Genomic DNA, 15,824 nt, shown 5'->3' with positions numbered 1-15,824 from the left:
CACATTGTTTTGTACTTTGAAATGTACCTAAGATCCTTGTAACATAATTATTCTTACACTATGCCTAAGATGCTCTTAAAAATAGTTGAGAAATTTTTAGGAATTGGCAACATGGTGAGTAAGGAAAATGTAAATAGCATGCTCAGAATTTCCCCCTGTCTTGTTGGGCATTATACAGTGTATCTACATTGTTGTGTTAATGCACTTTAACACATTTAATTGCCAGGGATCAATGCTTAGAAATCCTCAGGTTTGTCATTTGGTGAGGCACCAGCACTCTTTGGCAGAGGAAGCTAAAGATGGAAAACTACAACTCCCATGATTCTGTAGCATTGAGCCATGGAGTTAAAGTGGTGTCAAATTACATTAATTCTACAGTGCAGAATTCAACGGTCAACCTTCTGTATTTGTGGGTTTCACATACATGGATTTGCCCAACCACAGATTGAAAATATTCAGGGAAACATTAAAATCAGCATCAAAAAACAAAAATTGAATATTGCTTTCACTGAGTACTATGCAGAACCCAAATGAATGAATTTATGTATAGACATAGCCTTTCTGTAGCCTCCTGCCATTTCACAGTTCATCAGTCTCCAGAATTGCTCCCTTTGTGTGCTATTTGAGTGTATGTGTATATATATGTATGTCTGTACACACACACACATATGGAACATGAGCATCTGTAAATGTTGTTGTCTTGGGTTGCATGGTCCATTACCCAGTGCATACCAAGAGATGACTCTTATTTATTTCCAATATGCCTATATTTTTGTGCCCCCCCCCCCCAAATTCTTGTCCAAAATGGAAACAGATCAATTGATGGTGGTTTACTATTATGGCAAATGTAGGATTAGTTCATATATATGGGCCTCCATGGCCCATAATCCACATGTGGATACTATAGCCCTTCCCTGATATAATTTCAGCTGGACAATAATTCTGTACCTGTAATCTTCAAGGAGGTAACATTCGGGATATTTCCGTTTTCATACCCAACACACCTACAGGTGTTTATATAAAGAAAGAACTCAGGCTTCTAGATTAATTTTTGGGAGTTGGTATAGCCTGCCATAAGTTCTAGATGACTTTCCACACCATTTCTGCTGTTGGTGTATTTCCAGGTCCTTATGGATGTTGCAAAGAAGCTTGGGATCAAATGCCACTCCAAGGGGACAGTGATCACAATTGAGGGACCACGTTTTAGCTCTCGGGCGGAGAGCCTGATGTTTCGCAGCTGGGGAGGAGATGTCATCAATATGACTACAGTTCCTGAAGTGATTCTAGCGAAGGAAGCTGGCATCTGCTATGCAAGTATTGCTATGGCAACGGATTACGACTGCTGGAAAGAACACGAAGAAAGTGTGAGTCAACTGCATGGTTAACTTCAGGATTATCTGTGTTTGAATCATATTTTACATTGTATTTCAAATCTGTGTTTCTATTTAAAGCAACTGAGTCTTCCAAACTGAATAGCCATATTTAATGGTCAATTTGGACAATATAGTTGGTATGTATTTAGAGGTATTCCAACAAGCGATGAAAGGCATCTGTTTATTCTAGGATGTGGTTTTTATCACATTCGCATTTTGCATTTCACATATTTTGGGATTCGTCACTAGGAGTATTAAAATTTAACACTTTGATTTAGAGCTGTACGCCTTGAATTAGCATTGGTACATTGCATTTTCTACAGCTTGAACTGGAATAATTGTGTAGGTCTTTCCCCCACTTGATGGTTGTATTATACAGTATCCATAGTTTCATTTATCCACATCCAACAAAATATATCCTCTTTAGAAATTTTCTAGGCCTTCCTGTATGAGTGTTGTATTCTTGGGCCAATATTCCTTCATTCCAACAAGATTCTCTATTATCCATGGTTTCACATATCCATATAAAATCTGGAAACATTTCCCCCTGTGAATACAGGGGTCAACTGTCATGATTTCTGTCTATAACATAGTTCCAGTGAATCAATGGAAATTTGGTAAAGCAACACAATTGTTATTATTCAATGGGCCTACTCTAGTTGGGATTAGCCATTGTTGTCACTGTCTGCGTTTTGGAAATGAAGTTTCCCTCATTGTTTATTCCCTCATAAGTTTACTTTCTGATAAAACTGGTACTAATCCAAGAATTTAATGCCATGATAAACCTGTTGGAAATGACAACCTTCTTCAAACCACCATTAGTAATTTGTTTGTATATTATTCTGTTTGCTTACTATATTGTATATGTATGTTTTGGTATGCAGCTTTCCCTTTACTCTATGTTCTTGAGGTTGTGGGAGGGGCTGCAGACCACATGATCAGATCTGGGGCTGCTGAGAGCTGAGACTTCATTTTCAAACATAAATGCTTTAGCCATCAGACTGCTTGGAGCACAGACTCCATTAGAGCACAGACTCCGTCAGATGCTATGCAGACTTTGCACTGTTAAGAGCAAACTCAGTTTGCAGTTGATTATAAGAAAAATGCCCTGTGTTGTCTGCACTGAGAAACCACTTCAAATCCTATCTATAACTGGATTGACAAATTATGTACCTGTATGCTGAAGGTTACGAGTAAACCAGATATGCTACTTTTAATGAAGTATATTTTATTTTTGTCTCTTGAGAGCATGCTATAGAAACAAGATGTTTTATGGGAGAATAGATGTTTTTGGAGCCTCCGGTGGCTCAGTGTGTTAAAGCACTGAGCTGCTGAACTTGCAGACCGAAAGGTACCAGGTTCAAATCCAGGGAGCGGAGTAAGCGCCTGCTGTTAGCTCCAGCTTCTGCCAACCTAGCAGTTTGAAAACATGCAAATGTGAGTAGATCAATAGGTACCACTCCGGCGGAAAGATAATGGCGTTCCATGTAGTCATGCCGGCAACATGACCTTGGAGGTGTCTACTGACAACGGCGGCTCCTTGGCTTAGAAATGGAGATGAGCACCAACCCCCAGAGTCGGACACGACTGGACTTAATATCAGGGGAAAACCTTTATCTTTTTAGATGTTTTGGGGCACTGAAAAGAAACACTTCTGAAAAACTGCTATAGTTTATGCATTAGATCAGAGATAACTAGGTTATCAATTGAACAACTGAAAAGCCAAAATTGCCTTTCATAAGTATATGTGGATATATACCACTGAAGAGAAGATTTTACTCAAATGAGTTTTTGGCTCTTCTCAGGAAGAAGCCAGATTCTTTTTGGAAAGGCATGACCTTTTTAGAGCTCATAACTTTTTGAAAAACCAGAAAAACCTTTTGGAGAAAAATGGAATTCACAACCATTTGAAAAGCATAACCTTTTGGAAAAGTACAATCCTGTTGTTTAGTCCGAACTAGAGTAGGCCCATTCAGTCAAATGTTGGATAGAGAAGTCAACACATAGATAAATCAGATGGATTCATTCAGTCTATTTTAGACAAGAAACTGAGAGATTCAGGGCCTCAGCATATTGATGAGGTCCTCCAGATCGATTTGCCAGCCTGCATAGTGAATTTGAGGGCAGCAAGTTAATCCCAGCACTGTGCCTTGTCAGCAGCTGACACTTCCCCATCACGCGTCGGGAAGCGTCACCGTGCAGCCCCCCCCCCCCCCCCCGGTAGACCCGTTGTTCCAGGTGGTACACGGGAAGGTTCCTGTGTTGGCGCTGTGTCCTAGGAGGCTTCACCCCAGTTGAGCCACAGAGCCCCACTGGAAGTGAGGCTATGTCATGTGATGGGTGGCATGGGACCCCGTAGCTCAACTGGAGCAGAAAGCTGGTATTTCTCTGTGTGATGATATCACTAGAGATCTCTCATAAATCTAAGTTGTCTTAATAACTGTTAACAACAACAAAAGTTAGTCTTTATGATATCATCACTTTTTTTGTTCTTTTTTGCAACAGATTAACATGACTAGTGCTTTGGACATACTTTTTCAAAGGTTACCCTAGTGTGAGAACATGGCCCTTACTAGCAAATCTCCAGTCTAAATCCTATCTTCCCTGTGAGAGAAACTCTTGTGCTATACTGTCAAAATAGGGATAATTCCAATCAGCCTTTGCAGGGTTACTAGAAGGAATGAAGAAGAATGTAGACAACTATAAAAATTGGTGTGGGCAAGGATGGAGAATACAAGGAGCATTCCCTATACCACCTTACAAGTAGAATTCATAGAGTTAGAAAATATCACAAGGACCATTCAGTCCAACACCATTTTGCCATGCAGGGACAAACAAAGCACTCATCATCCAGCCTCTGTTTAAAAACTTCCAAAAAGGAGACTCTACCACACACTCCAAGGCATAGCTGCAATGTAGCACCTACTGTCAGGAAATTCTTAATGTTTAGGTGAAGTAATCTGTAATATGACAAAAAAAAAATTGTGACTTCCATTATGGGGCATGCACTGTGTTTTTATTGGAGTATTTGCATTATGGAGCATTGCCATTCGGACAATGTTCACCCCTCCATGGATTTTTAAAGGGGTTCAGGAGTGCTGAGGGTTTGCCACCCCCCAATGCTCCTGAAGCCAATGAACTACAGCCTGCAGTTTCCCCATCCCAGTCAAAATGGTCACCCTTCTACTATGAGTCACTTACAAAATTTAGATTTAGAGAAGGCAGTGTACATTTCAATATTTAGTCACTGCTGACCTATATCAAACAGATGTGAAAACCCTGAGTCCAAATATAGCATCTGTTGATGAGTGTAGTGTGTGAAGATGATTTGCAAAAGTTCCTACCGTAGAAGTTTAAAAATAAATATAGGTCATCATCTCTCACATGCATTCTTCAGTATATTCCAAGCTGTTTAATAGGGAAAATCATTCTTCATGTTTCATCTGCTCTAGCTTAGGCATGGGAGGGAGAGAGGAAAAATAAAGTACCTCCCTAAACGATAAACTTTATACTAAATATATTTGTAAAATTGCTATTTTTAAAGCACCTTTTATGTTTAACTCATTGTTAAAATTATGGCTAAAAATTGGTTTGTCTTCCTATAACATAGCTTTCCAGACATTTCATGTGGGTGACACACTGTTGAGATATGCATCATTTCGTAACACAGAAATTTACATTTACTAGCAAACCAGAGGTTAAACCAATCCCTTATATGAGATATGGACACATACATAAATTCTAATAGTGAAAGGTATGGGGACACAACATATCTCATAAAAACCTTTCAATTGTATATTTAAAAGTAATGTATTGCTTATTTTATATAGACTCAAAGGATTCCTGTTAGGTTTACACGAAACACCCTATACACTGCAGCTGACAGACTAATGTGCCACGACGCACCATTTGGAAAGCTTTGCCCTATATGGTAGGCTCACTGCCTTGATATTCTGGATTATATGGCTGTGTGGAAGGGCCCCCAGATAGCCAACCATGCTAGATGGTTGTTCCTGGGAACTATAGTTCAAACCGTAATTTCCCAACCTCTGGACAGCAGAGGCAGATTGGTAATAAATGTGTAGGGGGAGAAGTATTTAAAACGAATATAACAAGGCTCCTTTAATATCTTTGAATAATCTAGAAGTGCCTTCTTCCTGCCATATCCTCAGTAGATTTATTCCTCTTATTTGATTGATGGAGGGCCCTTCCACACAGCCATATAACCCAAAATATCAAGGCAGAAAATCCCACAATATCTGCTTTGAACTGGTTTATCTGAGTCCACATTGCCATATAATCCATTTCAAAGCAGATAATGTGGGATTTTATTTAGCTGTGTGGAAGGGGCCTCAGTTTCATTAACTGGTGATCATAAAGTAAGTAAATAATGATTTTGTCGTGATAATCTGTATTTCATCATGTAAAAATCATTTGAAATGAGTCAGCAACTGAGTCCAAAGTGGGTGTTTGCATTCCTCTTTTTTTCAGGCAATAGATATAAGATACTTTTGTAGGCATTATATGTAAGAGTTGCCATATGCTTGCCCAGTTTTGCAACTCAGCTTATTCGCCACAGATCCTTGGATTTGCAGTGGAAATGTTGAGATAATGGGAATCAGATGGACAAAGTTATTGTGTGAATGTTTTGGTTAACTTGAGTTTCTGGAAGATAAATAAGAGTGGGATGAGAGGAACCTATTTTTGAAGAGCACCTGGCATGCAAACATGGTAGATGGGTGGGTCACACTACTGCAATACAGCAGTGGGCCCTTGGTATCCACTGGGGATTGGCTCCAATCCTCCCTGTGGATTCCTGAGTGCGTGGGTGCTGCAGTCCTACTATACACAATGGTGTAGTAAAATAGTGTCCCTTATATAAAATGGTAAAATCAAAGTTTATTTGGGGAACGTTTAAAAATATATTCAAGCTATGGATAGTTGAATCCATGTAAATAGAATCTGCAGACACCTGAATTTACTTGAATGGTTTAACACTTTAAAAAAGGAACAATGTTTGCATACATTGTTTCATGTTATAGTTTCTGGAGCAGCAGAAAACTGGCTATCTAGCCACATCTTTAACATGATATCCTTTCAGACATTTCAACATTGCCATCATGTTACCTCTTAAGCCTTTCTTCTCAAGGTTAAACATTCCTAACTTATTTAGTTAGCCTTTTCAATGTAAAAAGTTTCTGCCTTTGAAAGAATTGAAGAAGGAGACGAGATACATGTCTGCATGTTAGGTTTGAAAGTGAGAGAGCAGCATAACAAGACCTGTTTATTTAGACAGACACCTCCAGATTTCTGCAATTGGAGAAAAGGCTGTATTCCTGAGATATATGTCTTACTGTTTATATTTATTTAGATATTGGAAACAATTATTTTTCTACTGCTGTATGTATTGATCTCCCAGGGTTCACTCTCTTAACATTTTCTTTTTTTATGGTGTTTTGCATCTTTAAGTAATTTCCAATTCATGGTGACCCTAAATCAAGCCCGTCACAGAGTTCTCTTGGCAATATTTGTTCAAAGGCGGTTTGCCCGTGTCTTCCCGTGAGGCCAAAACTATGAAATTTCATAGAGGAATTCAAATTAGTATCTGTCCAAAGAACTTCTTCCTGATCTGTTATGTTAAATATTGACTTGAGATAGCTAAGACAGCACTATTGTATGTATGTTTACTTGGAAGCAAGTTGCACTGAGTTCAGTGAAATTTAGCCCAAAGTCAATGTGTATAATATATTTTATGTGTTCCTGTTACTCAAAAAAAATATTATAAGGTCTGAATTATAGTCATGTAGTTACTATAGGAATCTGTGATTGTACTTGCAGGTTTCAGTGGACAAGGTGCTAAAGACGTTGAAAGAAAATGCAAATAAAGCAACCAGTTTACTCCTGACTTCTATACCTCAGATTGGGTCCATGGAATGGGGAGAAACCCTGCAGAACTTGAAAGTAATACCATTATTTTATTGTATTTGTTATATTTGTGTCCTATTTATTTATTTACAGTATTTATATTCTGCCCTTCTCACCCCGAAGGGAACTCAGGGCAGATCACAATACACATATACATGGCAAACATTCAGTGCCATTAGACATATGATGTATATAGACAGACATAGAGACAATTTAACATTCCAGTTTCCGGCTTCATGAGGGTATGCTCGATTCCGGCCACAGAGGGAGCTGCCACTTCACCATCCACTTGTGACATTGAGTCCCTGATGGAGTACTTCTTCATTCCTTTCTACATGCTGCTGGAAGGTTTTATGGTGTTGTAAATTCATTAAATTAGCCTCCCCACATAAAGCTGTACCTAAATTTTCTACTCGACAGATGCAACTTCTTTCAGGCTGCATAGGTCAACAGCAAGCTAGACTATTTATGGTCGGGAGCTCACTCTGGTCCAGGCTGGCTTTGAACTCATGACCTCTCTTGTCAGTAGTGATTTCTTGCCGCTGGCTACTAACCAGCTGTGCCACAGCCCAGTCCTAGCTCTTTTTCAAAAGGGATGTAGATTACAATGTATGTCTATATGTAAACCAGATAAAGGCTTTGTCTAGTTGCTTAGGGCCCTTCCAGACAGGCCCTATATCTCAGGATCTGATCCCAGGTTTTCTGCATTAAATAGGATTATATGAGTCCCCACTGCTAGATAATCTGGTATAAACAGAAAACCTGGGATCAGATCCTGGGATATAGGGTCTGCCTGGAAGGGCCCTTAGTCTAAACTAAAGGAGAATCATAAAATCTCTGAGATCTGCCCTAATTGGAAACATCTAACTGGGTTTAGGTACAATTAAGGTACAGTACTCACATTCATCCCATGGATCAGTCTGAATGAATTTTTGGCTGAAATGTCTAGACTTCTACATAAGTCTGTAAACTATTTACAGTACTCATTTACTTGATCTTGGGGGAGGTGTTAAAAGTTAGAGGGAAATTAACTGCATATTATTTACAATTTGCAGAGCAAGTTCTGTCTTGTAACTGTTTAAAGTCTTGAAGATTTTGCTTATCCATTCAGCTTTTCTTCTTTGTACCAACCTTTGTGTTTCAGAGTATGGTGCAGTTGTCTGTTATACTTCCAAAACATTGAAAACCAAGGGAGGAGCACTCAATCTCAGCAAGAAGCTGTGTATTTCGAGAACATAAGAACACCCAGGAAGAATATGGTGAAAACATGCAATGTTGTTCATTCTTGCCTGTTGCTATAACTCTTGTTTTGGCATAAAAATCCTACAGAGGTTCAGGAAAAGACAATTCCTGCCAGGCTGAGCCTGAATTAGTTAGAGGAAGTGACATCCCACAGGGTATGAGTTTTAATCGCAAATATGTAATCATCATGCTTAATTGACACGAGGAGAGAATATCAAGATATAAAGGGCTGTTGTTTGGGTTCATGTACAAAATCACTTCTCAACCTTAAGATTTCTAGGCAGAGGTAAGACTTGAAAGTGCACCTCTACAAATGGAAAGAGCCTTAGATAGTCTAAACACAGTATTTGTAGATTGGTTGAATTGCTAAGTCTTCTTTCAGTGGCATTTTTTTTTAAATCAGAAGAAACTCTTTTTTATATTTGAATTGGTTGCATACATTTGATGCTGACATTTGCCTTTGAGAAATGAACATTCCGCTGCTTTCAACAAATAAAACCAAATGTGACCTCCTGCTGGTGTCTGTCTTACATGAAACATTGATTGAGTTTTATTATTTTGATCCTTTGAATGAACAGAACAACTGTGCAAAATGCTAGTGAATTTAAATCTATATTCTTAAATGTTGGCCAGCTCAAAAGTCAGATTTAAGTTGAGGGGGTTCTCTTTCTCTCCACACCAAATATTGTCGAAGGTTTTCATGGCCAGAATCACAGGGTTGCTGTGAGTTTTCCAGGCTGTACGGTCATGTTCCAGAAGCATTCTCTCCTGTCGTTTTGTCCACCTCTAAGAAAATCCAACAAACGCTACATTCAGCAAAGGACAAGGGGGATCCTCTCACCTCTGCAGGAGTCTACCATATACCATGCAGCTGTCTGACTTAGTCAGAGAAGTCAGTCATAGCAGAACACCTGATGAACCAACCTGGACGCAGCATAGTATTTGAGAACACAGCAATGCTGGACCACTCTAACTACCACTATGTCAGACTACACAGAGAAGCCATTGAAATCCACAGCATGTGGACAATTTCAACAGAAAGGAGGAAAATGAACGACATCTGGCTTCCAATATTAAAAAAAACCCTAATATCAGGACAGTAAATAAAGAACAACTCTCTGAAAACAGGTGAATTCCAGGCATGAAACAGCTTGCACCTCCCAACAAAGGATTCCCCCAGGCCGGAAGCAGCCAGACTTTGAAGCTGAAAGGCCATTCAATGCTAATCAAGGTGGTCAATTGTAGCATTCACACTTGTCTCCAACAGGCAAGAGTTCTTTTTACCAACCTGGACATTTCACAGATAATATAAACCCCACTTGCCTAGTTTCCAACAGACCTCACAACCTTTTGGATTTCAGTGGCTTCAAAAGATCTCACAACCTCTGAGGATGCCTGTCATAGATGTGGGTGAAACGTCAGGAGAAAATGCTTCTGGAACATGGTCATAGAGCCCAGAAAACTCACAGCAACCCAGTGATTCCAGCCATTAAAACCTTCAATAACATAAATCCCAGATTGTTTCTTTTTCTAATTGAAAATGTTTTTGTAGTCAGGAGAAGCTCAATGCTCTACAAACTAATGCTAGTAGCTTTGGATTATCCTAACCAGTGGTTATTGTTGCGCTTTGATTGAAGGAATGTTGCTTGTTATATTGCATGCTTGAGCAGGAAATACTTCTCCTTATTGCTTGTGAATCCCCTTTTGACATCATTCCTGTAATGAATCCAGCCATTTCACATGACCAGGGAAAATCAGTTAACATCAAAATGAAATCTCCCAGAGGGTTTGAAGTCCTACAGTGTTCAAAATCCCCCGTAAAAATCTGGCAACATCCCTGTATAAGTAGAAAGGTTTCTATTTTTAGCTGACTTCACTAGTCATTCTTTTTCAATTACATTGATACTCAGTTTTCAAAAAAAGAATAATTTAAGGTCAGAGTAAAGGTTGTCTCATATCTGTTCAAGCTCCTCAATGCCACGGAAATTGCAAGCTACACCCAATGCCTTAAAACACATGCCAAACTCAAGGCCTGCAAGCCAAATCCAGCCTGCCCAGTCATTTTATGTGGCCCTCCAGATGCTGGACTACAGCTCTTTTTTTCCTCATCATTAGACATCACGAGAAGAACTGATAGAAACTGACACTGCAACATCTGGAAGCTGCAGTTCAATTTAGTCAGGACATTGGGATTTTGATTTAGATAAAAAGCTTATGGATATGTCTGATTATAAAATGTCCTTTCACATTTCTCTAACCTCAGAGGCACAATTGCTGTTGGGTTGTAATTCCGGTTATCTCCAGTCTGCATGGCGGATAATCAAAAGTTATGGGAGTTGCTGTTCAATAACATCTGGAGATTCAGTGTGGGTAAAAATTAAAGAGTACCGACCCCTAAGTAAAGAATTATAGCTGGCCCTATGTATCCACGGATTCTCCATCCAACCACAAGGCTGATGTGGCCCTCAGTGAGAACGAGTGTGACACCCCTGCCTTAACAGAAGTGCCCTGTGATCAGGAATGAGTTTGTGAAATCCCAAATTGTGGAAGCTTATGATGTAGGCATTTCATACAGCTACAATCATCCTTGGTTTCTCAAATCCAACTCCAGATGAACATGGATGAAAGATTCCCAACTTGAGAGCATTTGCACTGGAGAATCGACAACACTTAACTGCTATGCAAGGGAATCCTGGGATTTGTAGTTTGGTGAGACACCGGCATTCTGGCAGAGAAGGCTACTGACTTTGTAGAACTACAGCTCCCATGATTCCACAGTATGGGGCCACAGCAGTGATAGTTATATCAAATTGCATTCAGTCTACAGTGTAGATGCATCTTTAGTCACAGTAATCTTGTTCTGTTTTTTTATACTTTGCTTTTTCTCTCCACAAAGGAGACTCAAAGTGGCTGGTCCATAACTTGCAATTCAAAGGCTGTTGGAAGTTTAGCTGTGCAAAACTGGTGTCCACCAATCTTACTTGGAGTAAAAAATTATTCCCCAAATGAAATGAATATGAGAAATCTAAACTCCCGGCCCCAGTGTCCTGCTCTTCTTGAATGATATTTCCCATCTCTTCCCATTCTTAAAGGACTCTCACATTGTACAACAACCATGGTATAGTAAACTGAGTGAGAAACTGCTTTATTGGGACATATCATGCATGGTTTGTATCATAGAACAGATTGTTGTCACATTAGGGCATTCCAAAATATGAGGTTTACAGATCTGTGCAATGTCCAGGGTGGGAGAAAGAACTCTGTTGCAATTGGCCACATTGATTAGCATTGAATAGCCTTGCAGCTTCAAAGCCTGGCTGCTTCCTCCTTGAGGGAATCCTTTGTTGGGAGGTGTTACCTGGTCCTGATTGTTTCATGTCTGTAATTCCCCTGTTTTCAGAGCATTCTTTATTTACTGCCCTGATTTTGGATTTTTTTAAATACTGATTTTGTCCATTTTCATTATTTCCTTTCTGTTGAAATTGACCACGTGCTTGTGGATTTCAGTGCCTTCTCTGTGTAGCCTGACATGGTAGTTGTGAGAGTGGTCCAGCATTTCTGTGTCCTCAAATAACACGCTGTGTCCAGGTTGGTTCATCAAGTGCTCTGCTATGGCTGACTTCTCTGGTTGAATCTACAAGGCTATTCAATGCTAATCAAGGTGACCAATTGCAACATTCACACTTGCCTCCCACATACAAGATTTCTTTCACCCACCCTGTACATACCACAGATATCTGGACCCCACTTGCCTAGTTTCCAACAGACCTTACAACCTCTGAGGATGCTTGCCATAGATGTGGACGAAATGTCAGGAGAGAATGCTTCTGGAACATGGTCATATAGTCCAGAAAACACAGCAACCTAGTGATTCTGGCCATGAAAGCCTTCGACAACAGAAAGTCATTGCTATTTCTTCTTCATGTAATGTCATTCTTGGTACCCCATTTGCACCTCACCCGAACTTTCAAAATCTCACTCCAATCATCTGAAGAAGTGGACTATGTGTCCATAAAGGCTCAGATTCTTACTGTTGCGAACAAAAACAATAAACTCAATGAAAAAAAATTGGAAGGATAAACTAGTTACCATTTTAAAACGAGTACAATAAGTGAATAGAACAGCCAAAGAAAAAGAGAACCATTAAATTATTAAAGAAATGGCAGGCTTGGTTATACAGTAGAGTCTCACTTATCCAACATAAACGCGTGGGCAGAATGTTGGATAAGCACAAATCTTGGATAATGAGGGATTACGGAAAAGCTTATTAAATGTCAAATTATGTTATGATTTTACAAATTAAGCACTAAAAACATGTTTTACAACACATCAACAAAAAACCAGTTCAATACACAGTAGTAATTATTGTACAGTAGAATCTCACTTATCCAACATAAACGGGACGGCAGAATGTTGGATAAGCGAATATGTTGGATAATAAGGAGGCATTAAGTAAAAGCTTATTAAACATCAAATTAGGTTATGATTTTACAAATTAAGTACCAAAACATCATGTTATACAACGAATTTGACAGAAAAAGTAGTTCAATACGCAGTAATGTTAAGTTGTAATTACTCTATTTACGAATTTAGCACCAAAGTATCATGATGTATTGAAAACATTGACTACAAAAATGTGTTGGATAATCCAGAACAGTGGATAAGCGAGTGTTGGATAAGTGAGACTCTACTGTATTTCTGAATTTAGCACCAAAATATTGCAATACATTGAAAATGACTAAAAAAATTGACCACTAACAAATTGACCACAAATAAAGATAGAACTGTGTTGTCGAAGGCTTTCATGGCCGGGATCACAGGGTTGTTGTATGTCTTTCGGGCTGTGTGGCCATGTTCCAGAAGCATTCTCTCCTGACGTTTCACCCACATCTATGGCAGGCATCCATAAGATAGAACTTACAGTAGCAACATTGTCGGAAATTAAATCCATAAAAAGTTCAATCCTTGCTGCCTAGAGAAACAGCTGTGGATTGGGGTGGGAGACAAACTGCGTTGGATAATCCAGAACGTTGGATAAGCAAATATTGGATAAGTGAGACTCTACTGTATATTGCTTGATTTTATTTAGGAAGGGAAGGGGAAAGGGCAAGAGCAGCAACAAAAACTTTGGTAAAGCCTTATGAAAAAAGCTGAAAGTATCCAATTTAAATAGTATATGATAACACAACATTTTACAAGATCAATGGCCAATAGCTCGTTTTACAAACATCTAAATGCAAAGAGACCCGCCTTAAAACTCTGCTGGAATTCAATCTGTCGGCCACTGCTTTGATCCCACGTGGCCGAGTAAAAACACTCTCCCTGCTTCTCTTCCGCATCAGCCCCCTTTGGCCCCGCCCCTTCGAACGTCATTACAGGCTCCGCCTTGACTTGCCACGCCCACCGCTGATTTGCCTTCGCACCTCCCCGCCGCCCGCCTCTTCTCCAGGGAAAGGGGCTAAGTTCTCCCTCTGTGACGTAGACGAAAACAGTTTGGGGACCCAATCACAAAAAAGGGGCGTATTTGATTTCTTACCGTCCAAACAAAGAAATAGTCGCGTTAATGACAATGTGAGTCTTTTTCTTTTCTTTTTTAAGACAACATCTTAATGTCAAGCCACTTTGAGTCCCCTTTGAGGAGATAAAGCGGGGAATAAATAAATATAATAAATAAAAAATATATAAATTTAGAGGGTTGCTGTGAGTTTTCTGGGTTGTATGGCCATGAAGCATTCTCTCCTGTCGTTTCGCCCACATCTATGACAGGCTTCCTCAGAGGTTGTGAGGTCTGTTAGAAACTAGACAAGTGGGGTTTATGTATCTGAAAGTCCAGATTGGGAAAAAGAACTTTTATCTGTTTGAGGCAAGTGTGAATGTTGCAACTGGCCACCTTGACTAGCATTGAATAGTCTTGCAGTTCAAAGCATGGCTGTTTCCTGCCTGGGTGAATCCTTTCTTGGGAGGTGTTAGCTAGCCCTGATTGTTTCATGCCTGGAATTCCCCGGTTTTCAGTGTTGTTGTTTATTTACTGTCCTGATTGCAGAGTTTTTAAATACTGGTAGCGAGATTTTGTTCATTTTTATAGTTTCCTCCTTTCTGTTGAAATTGTCCACATGCTTGTGGATTTCAATGGATTCTTTGGGTAATCTGACATGGTGGTTGTTAGGTTGGTCCAGCATTTCTGTGTTCTCATACAATATTCTGTGTCCCGGTTGGTTCATCAAGGGCTCTGCTATGGCTGACTTCTCTGGCTGAATTTAGCCCTGCTTTTTGTGGGTAGGCAGGATTTAGATGGGAAAAAACTCACTCAACAAGATCTAAGACGCCATTTGATCTTGGAAGCTAAACAAGATCCTCTCTGGTTAGTACTTGGATGGGATTCCACCAATGGATACAAGATTCTGTAGGATATATTTCAGAGGGGGGACATTCCAAAGCCATTTCTGACTACTACTAGCCTAAGAAAACCCTATGAAATAGCTCAACAGGTGACTTGAAGTCACATAGCTCAACAGGTGACTTGAAGTCACATACCCAACTGAACTACTGTATTATTAACTGCTATACTAGAACAAGTTACTTTTCCAGAAGCTCACTTTCTTCCTTCCACTTATTTTAGTGTGGCATGCAAACAATACAGTTGGATCAGAGCTAACCCTTCCTCGTCCTATTGTTTTTTCATCCAGAAACCTGGCAACTGCAGCATCAATTGCAATACAGTAGAGTCTCACTTATCCAAGCTAAACGGACTGGCAGAAGCTTGGATAAGCGAATATCTTGAATAATAAGGAGAGATTAAGGAAAGGCCTATTAAACATCAAATTAGGTTATGATTTTACAAATTTAGATCAAACAATCATGTTATACAACAAATTTGACAGAAAAAGTAGTTCAATACGCAGTAATGTTATGTTGTAATTACTGTATTTACAAATTTAGCACCAAAATATCACGATATATTGAAAACATTGACTACAAAAATGGCTTGGATAATCCAGAGGCTTGGATAAACGAGGCTTGGATAAGTGAGACTCTACTGTACTTACTCAGAAGTAAATGTGTCCAGATTAGCCATTGTTGTGAGCCCCCGGTGGCACAGTGGGTTAAACCCTTGTGCCTACAGGACTGATGACTTGAAAGTTGGGTTGCTGACCTGAAGGTTGCTGGTTTGAATCCAACCTTGGGAGAGTGAGGATGAGCTCCCTCTATCAGCTCCAGCTCCATGCAGGAACATGAGAGAAGCCTCCCTTGATGGTAAAATATCAAAACATCTGGGCATCCCCT

General features: G+C 39.6%; 1 protein-coding gene across 1 annotated transcript in view; it reads left to right on the top strand.

The window, feature by feature from the left end:
• Positions 1-9,053, top strand: part of mtap (methylthioadenosine phosphorylase) — a 28,839-nt gene extending 19,786 nt beyond the window's left edge. The window contains exons 6-8 of the mRNA XM_003216601.4: positions 1,125-1,364; positions 7,212-7,334; positions 8,443-9,053. Coding sequence (XP_003216649.1) covers positions 1,125-1,364; positions 7,212-7,334; positions 8,443-8,481 — 402 coding nt within the window. The 3' untranslated portion in view covers positions 8,482-9,053. The remainder of the gene's footprint in view (positions 1-1,124; positions 1,365-7,211; positions 7,335-8,442) is intronic.
• Positions 9,054-15,824: the final 6,771 nt, after the last annotated feature.

Source organism: Anolis carolinensis, chromosome 2 (assembly GCF_035594765.1).
Source record: "Anolis carolinensis isolate JA03-04 chromosome 2, rAnoCar3.1.pri, whole genome shotgun sequence".
Taxonomy (NCBI): Eukaryota; Metazoa; Chordata; class Lepidosauria; order Squamata; family Dactyloidae; genus Anolis; species Anolis carolinensis.
The sequence above is the reverse complement of the archived record's forward strand: the minus strand, read 5'-3'. Positions and strand labels throughout refer to the sequence as shown.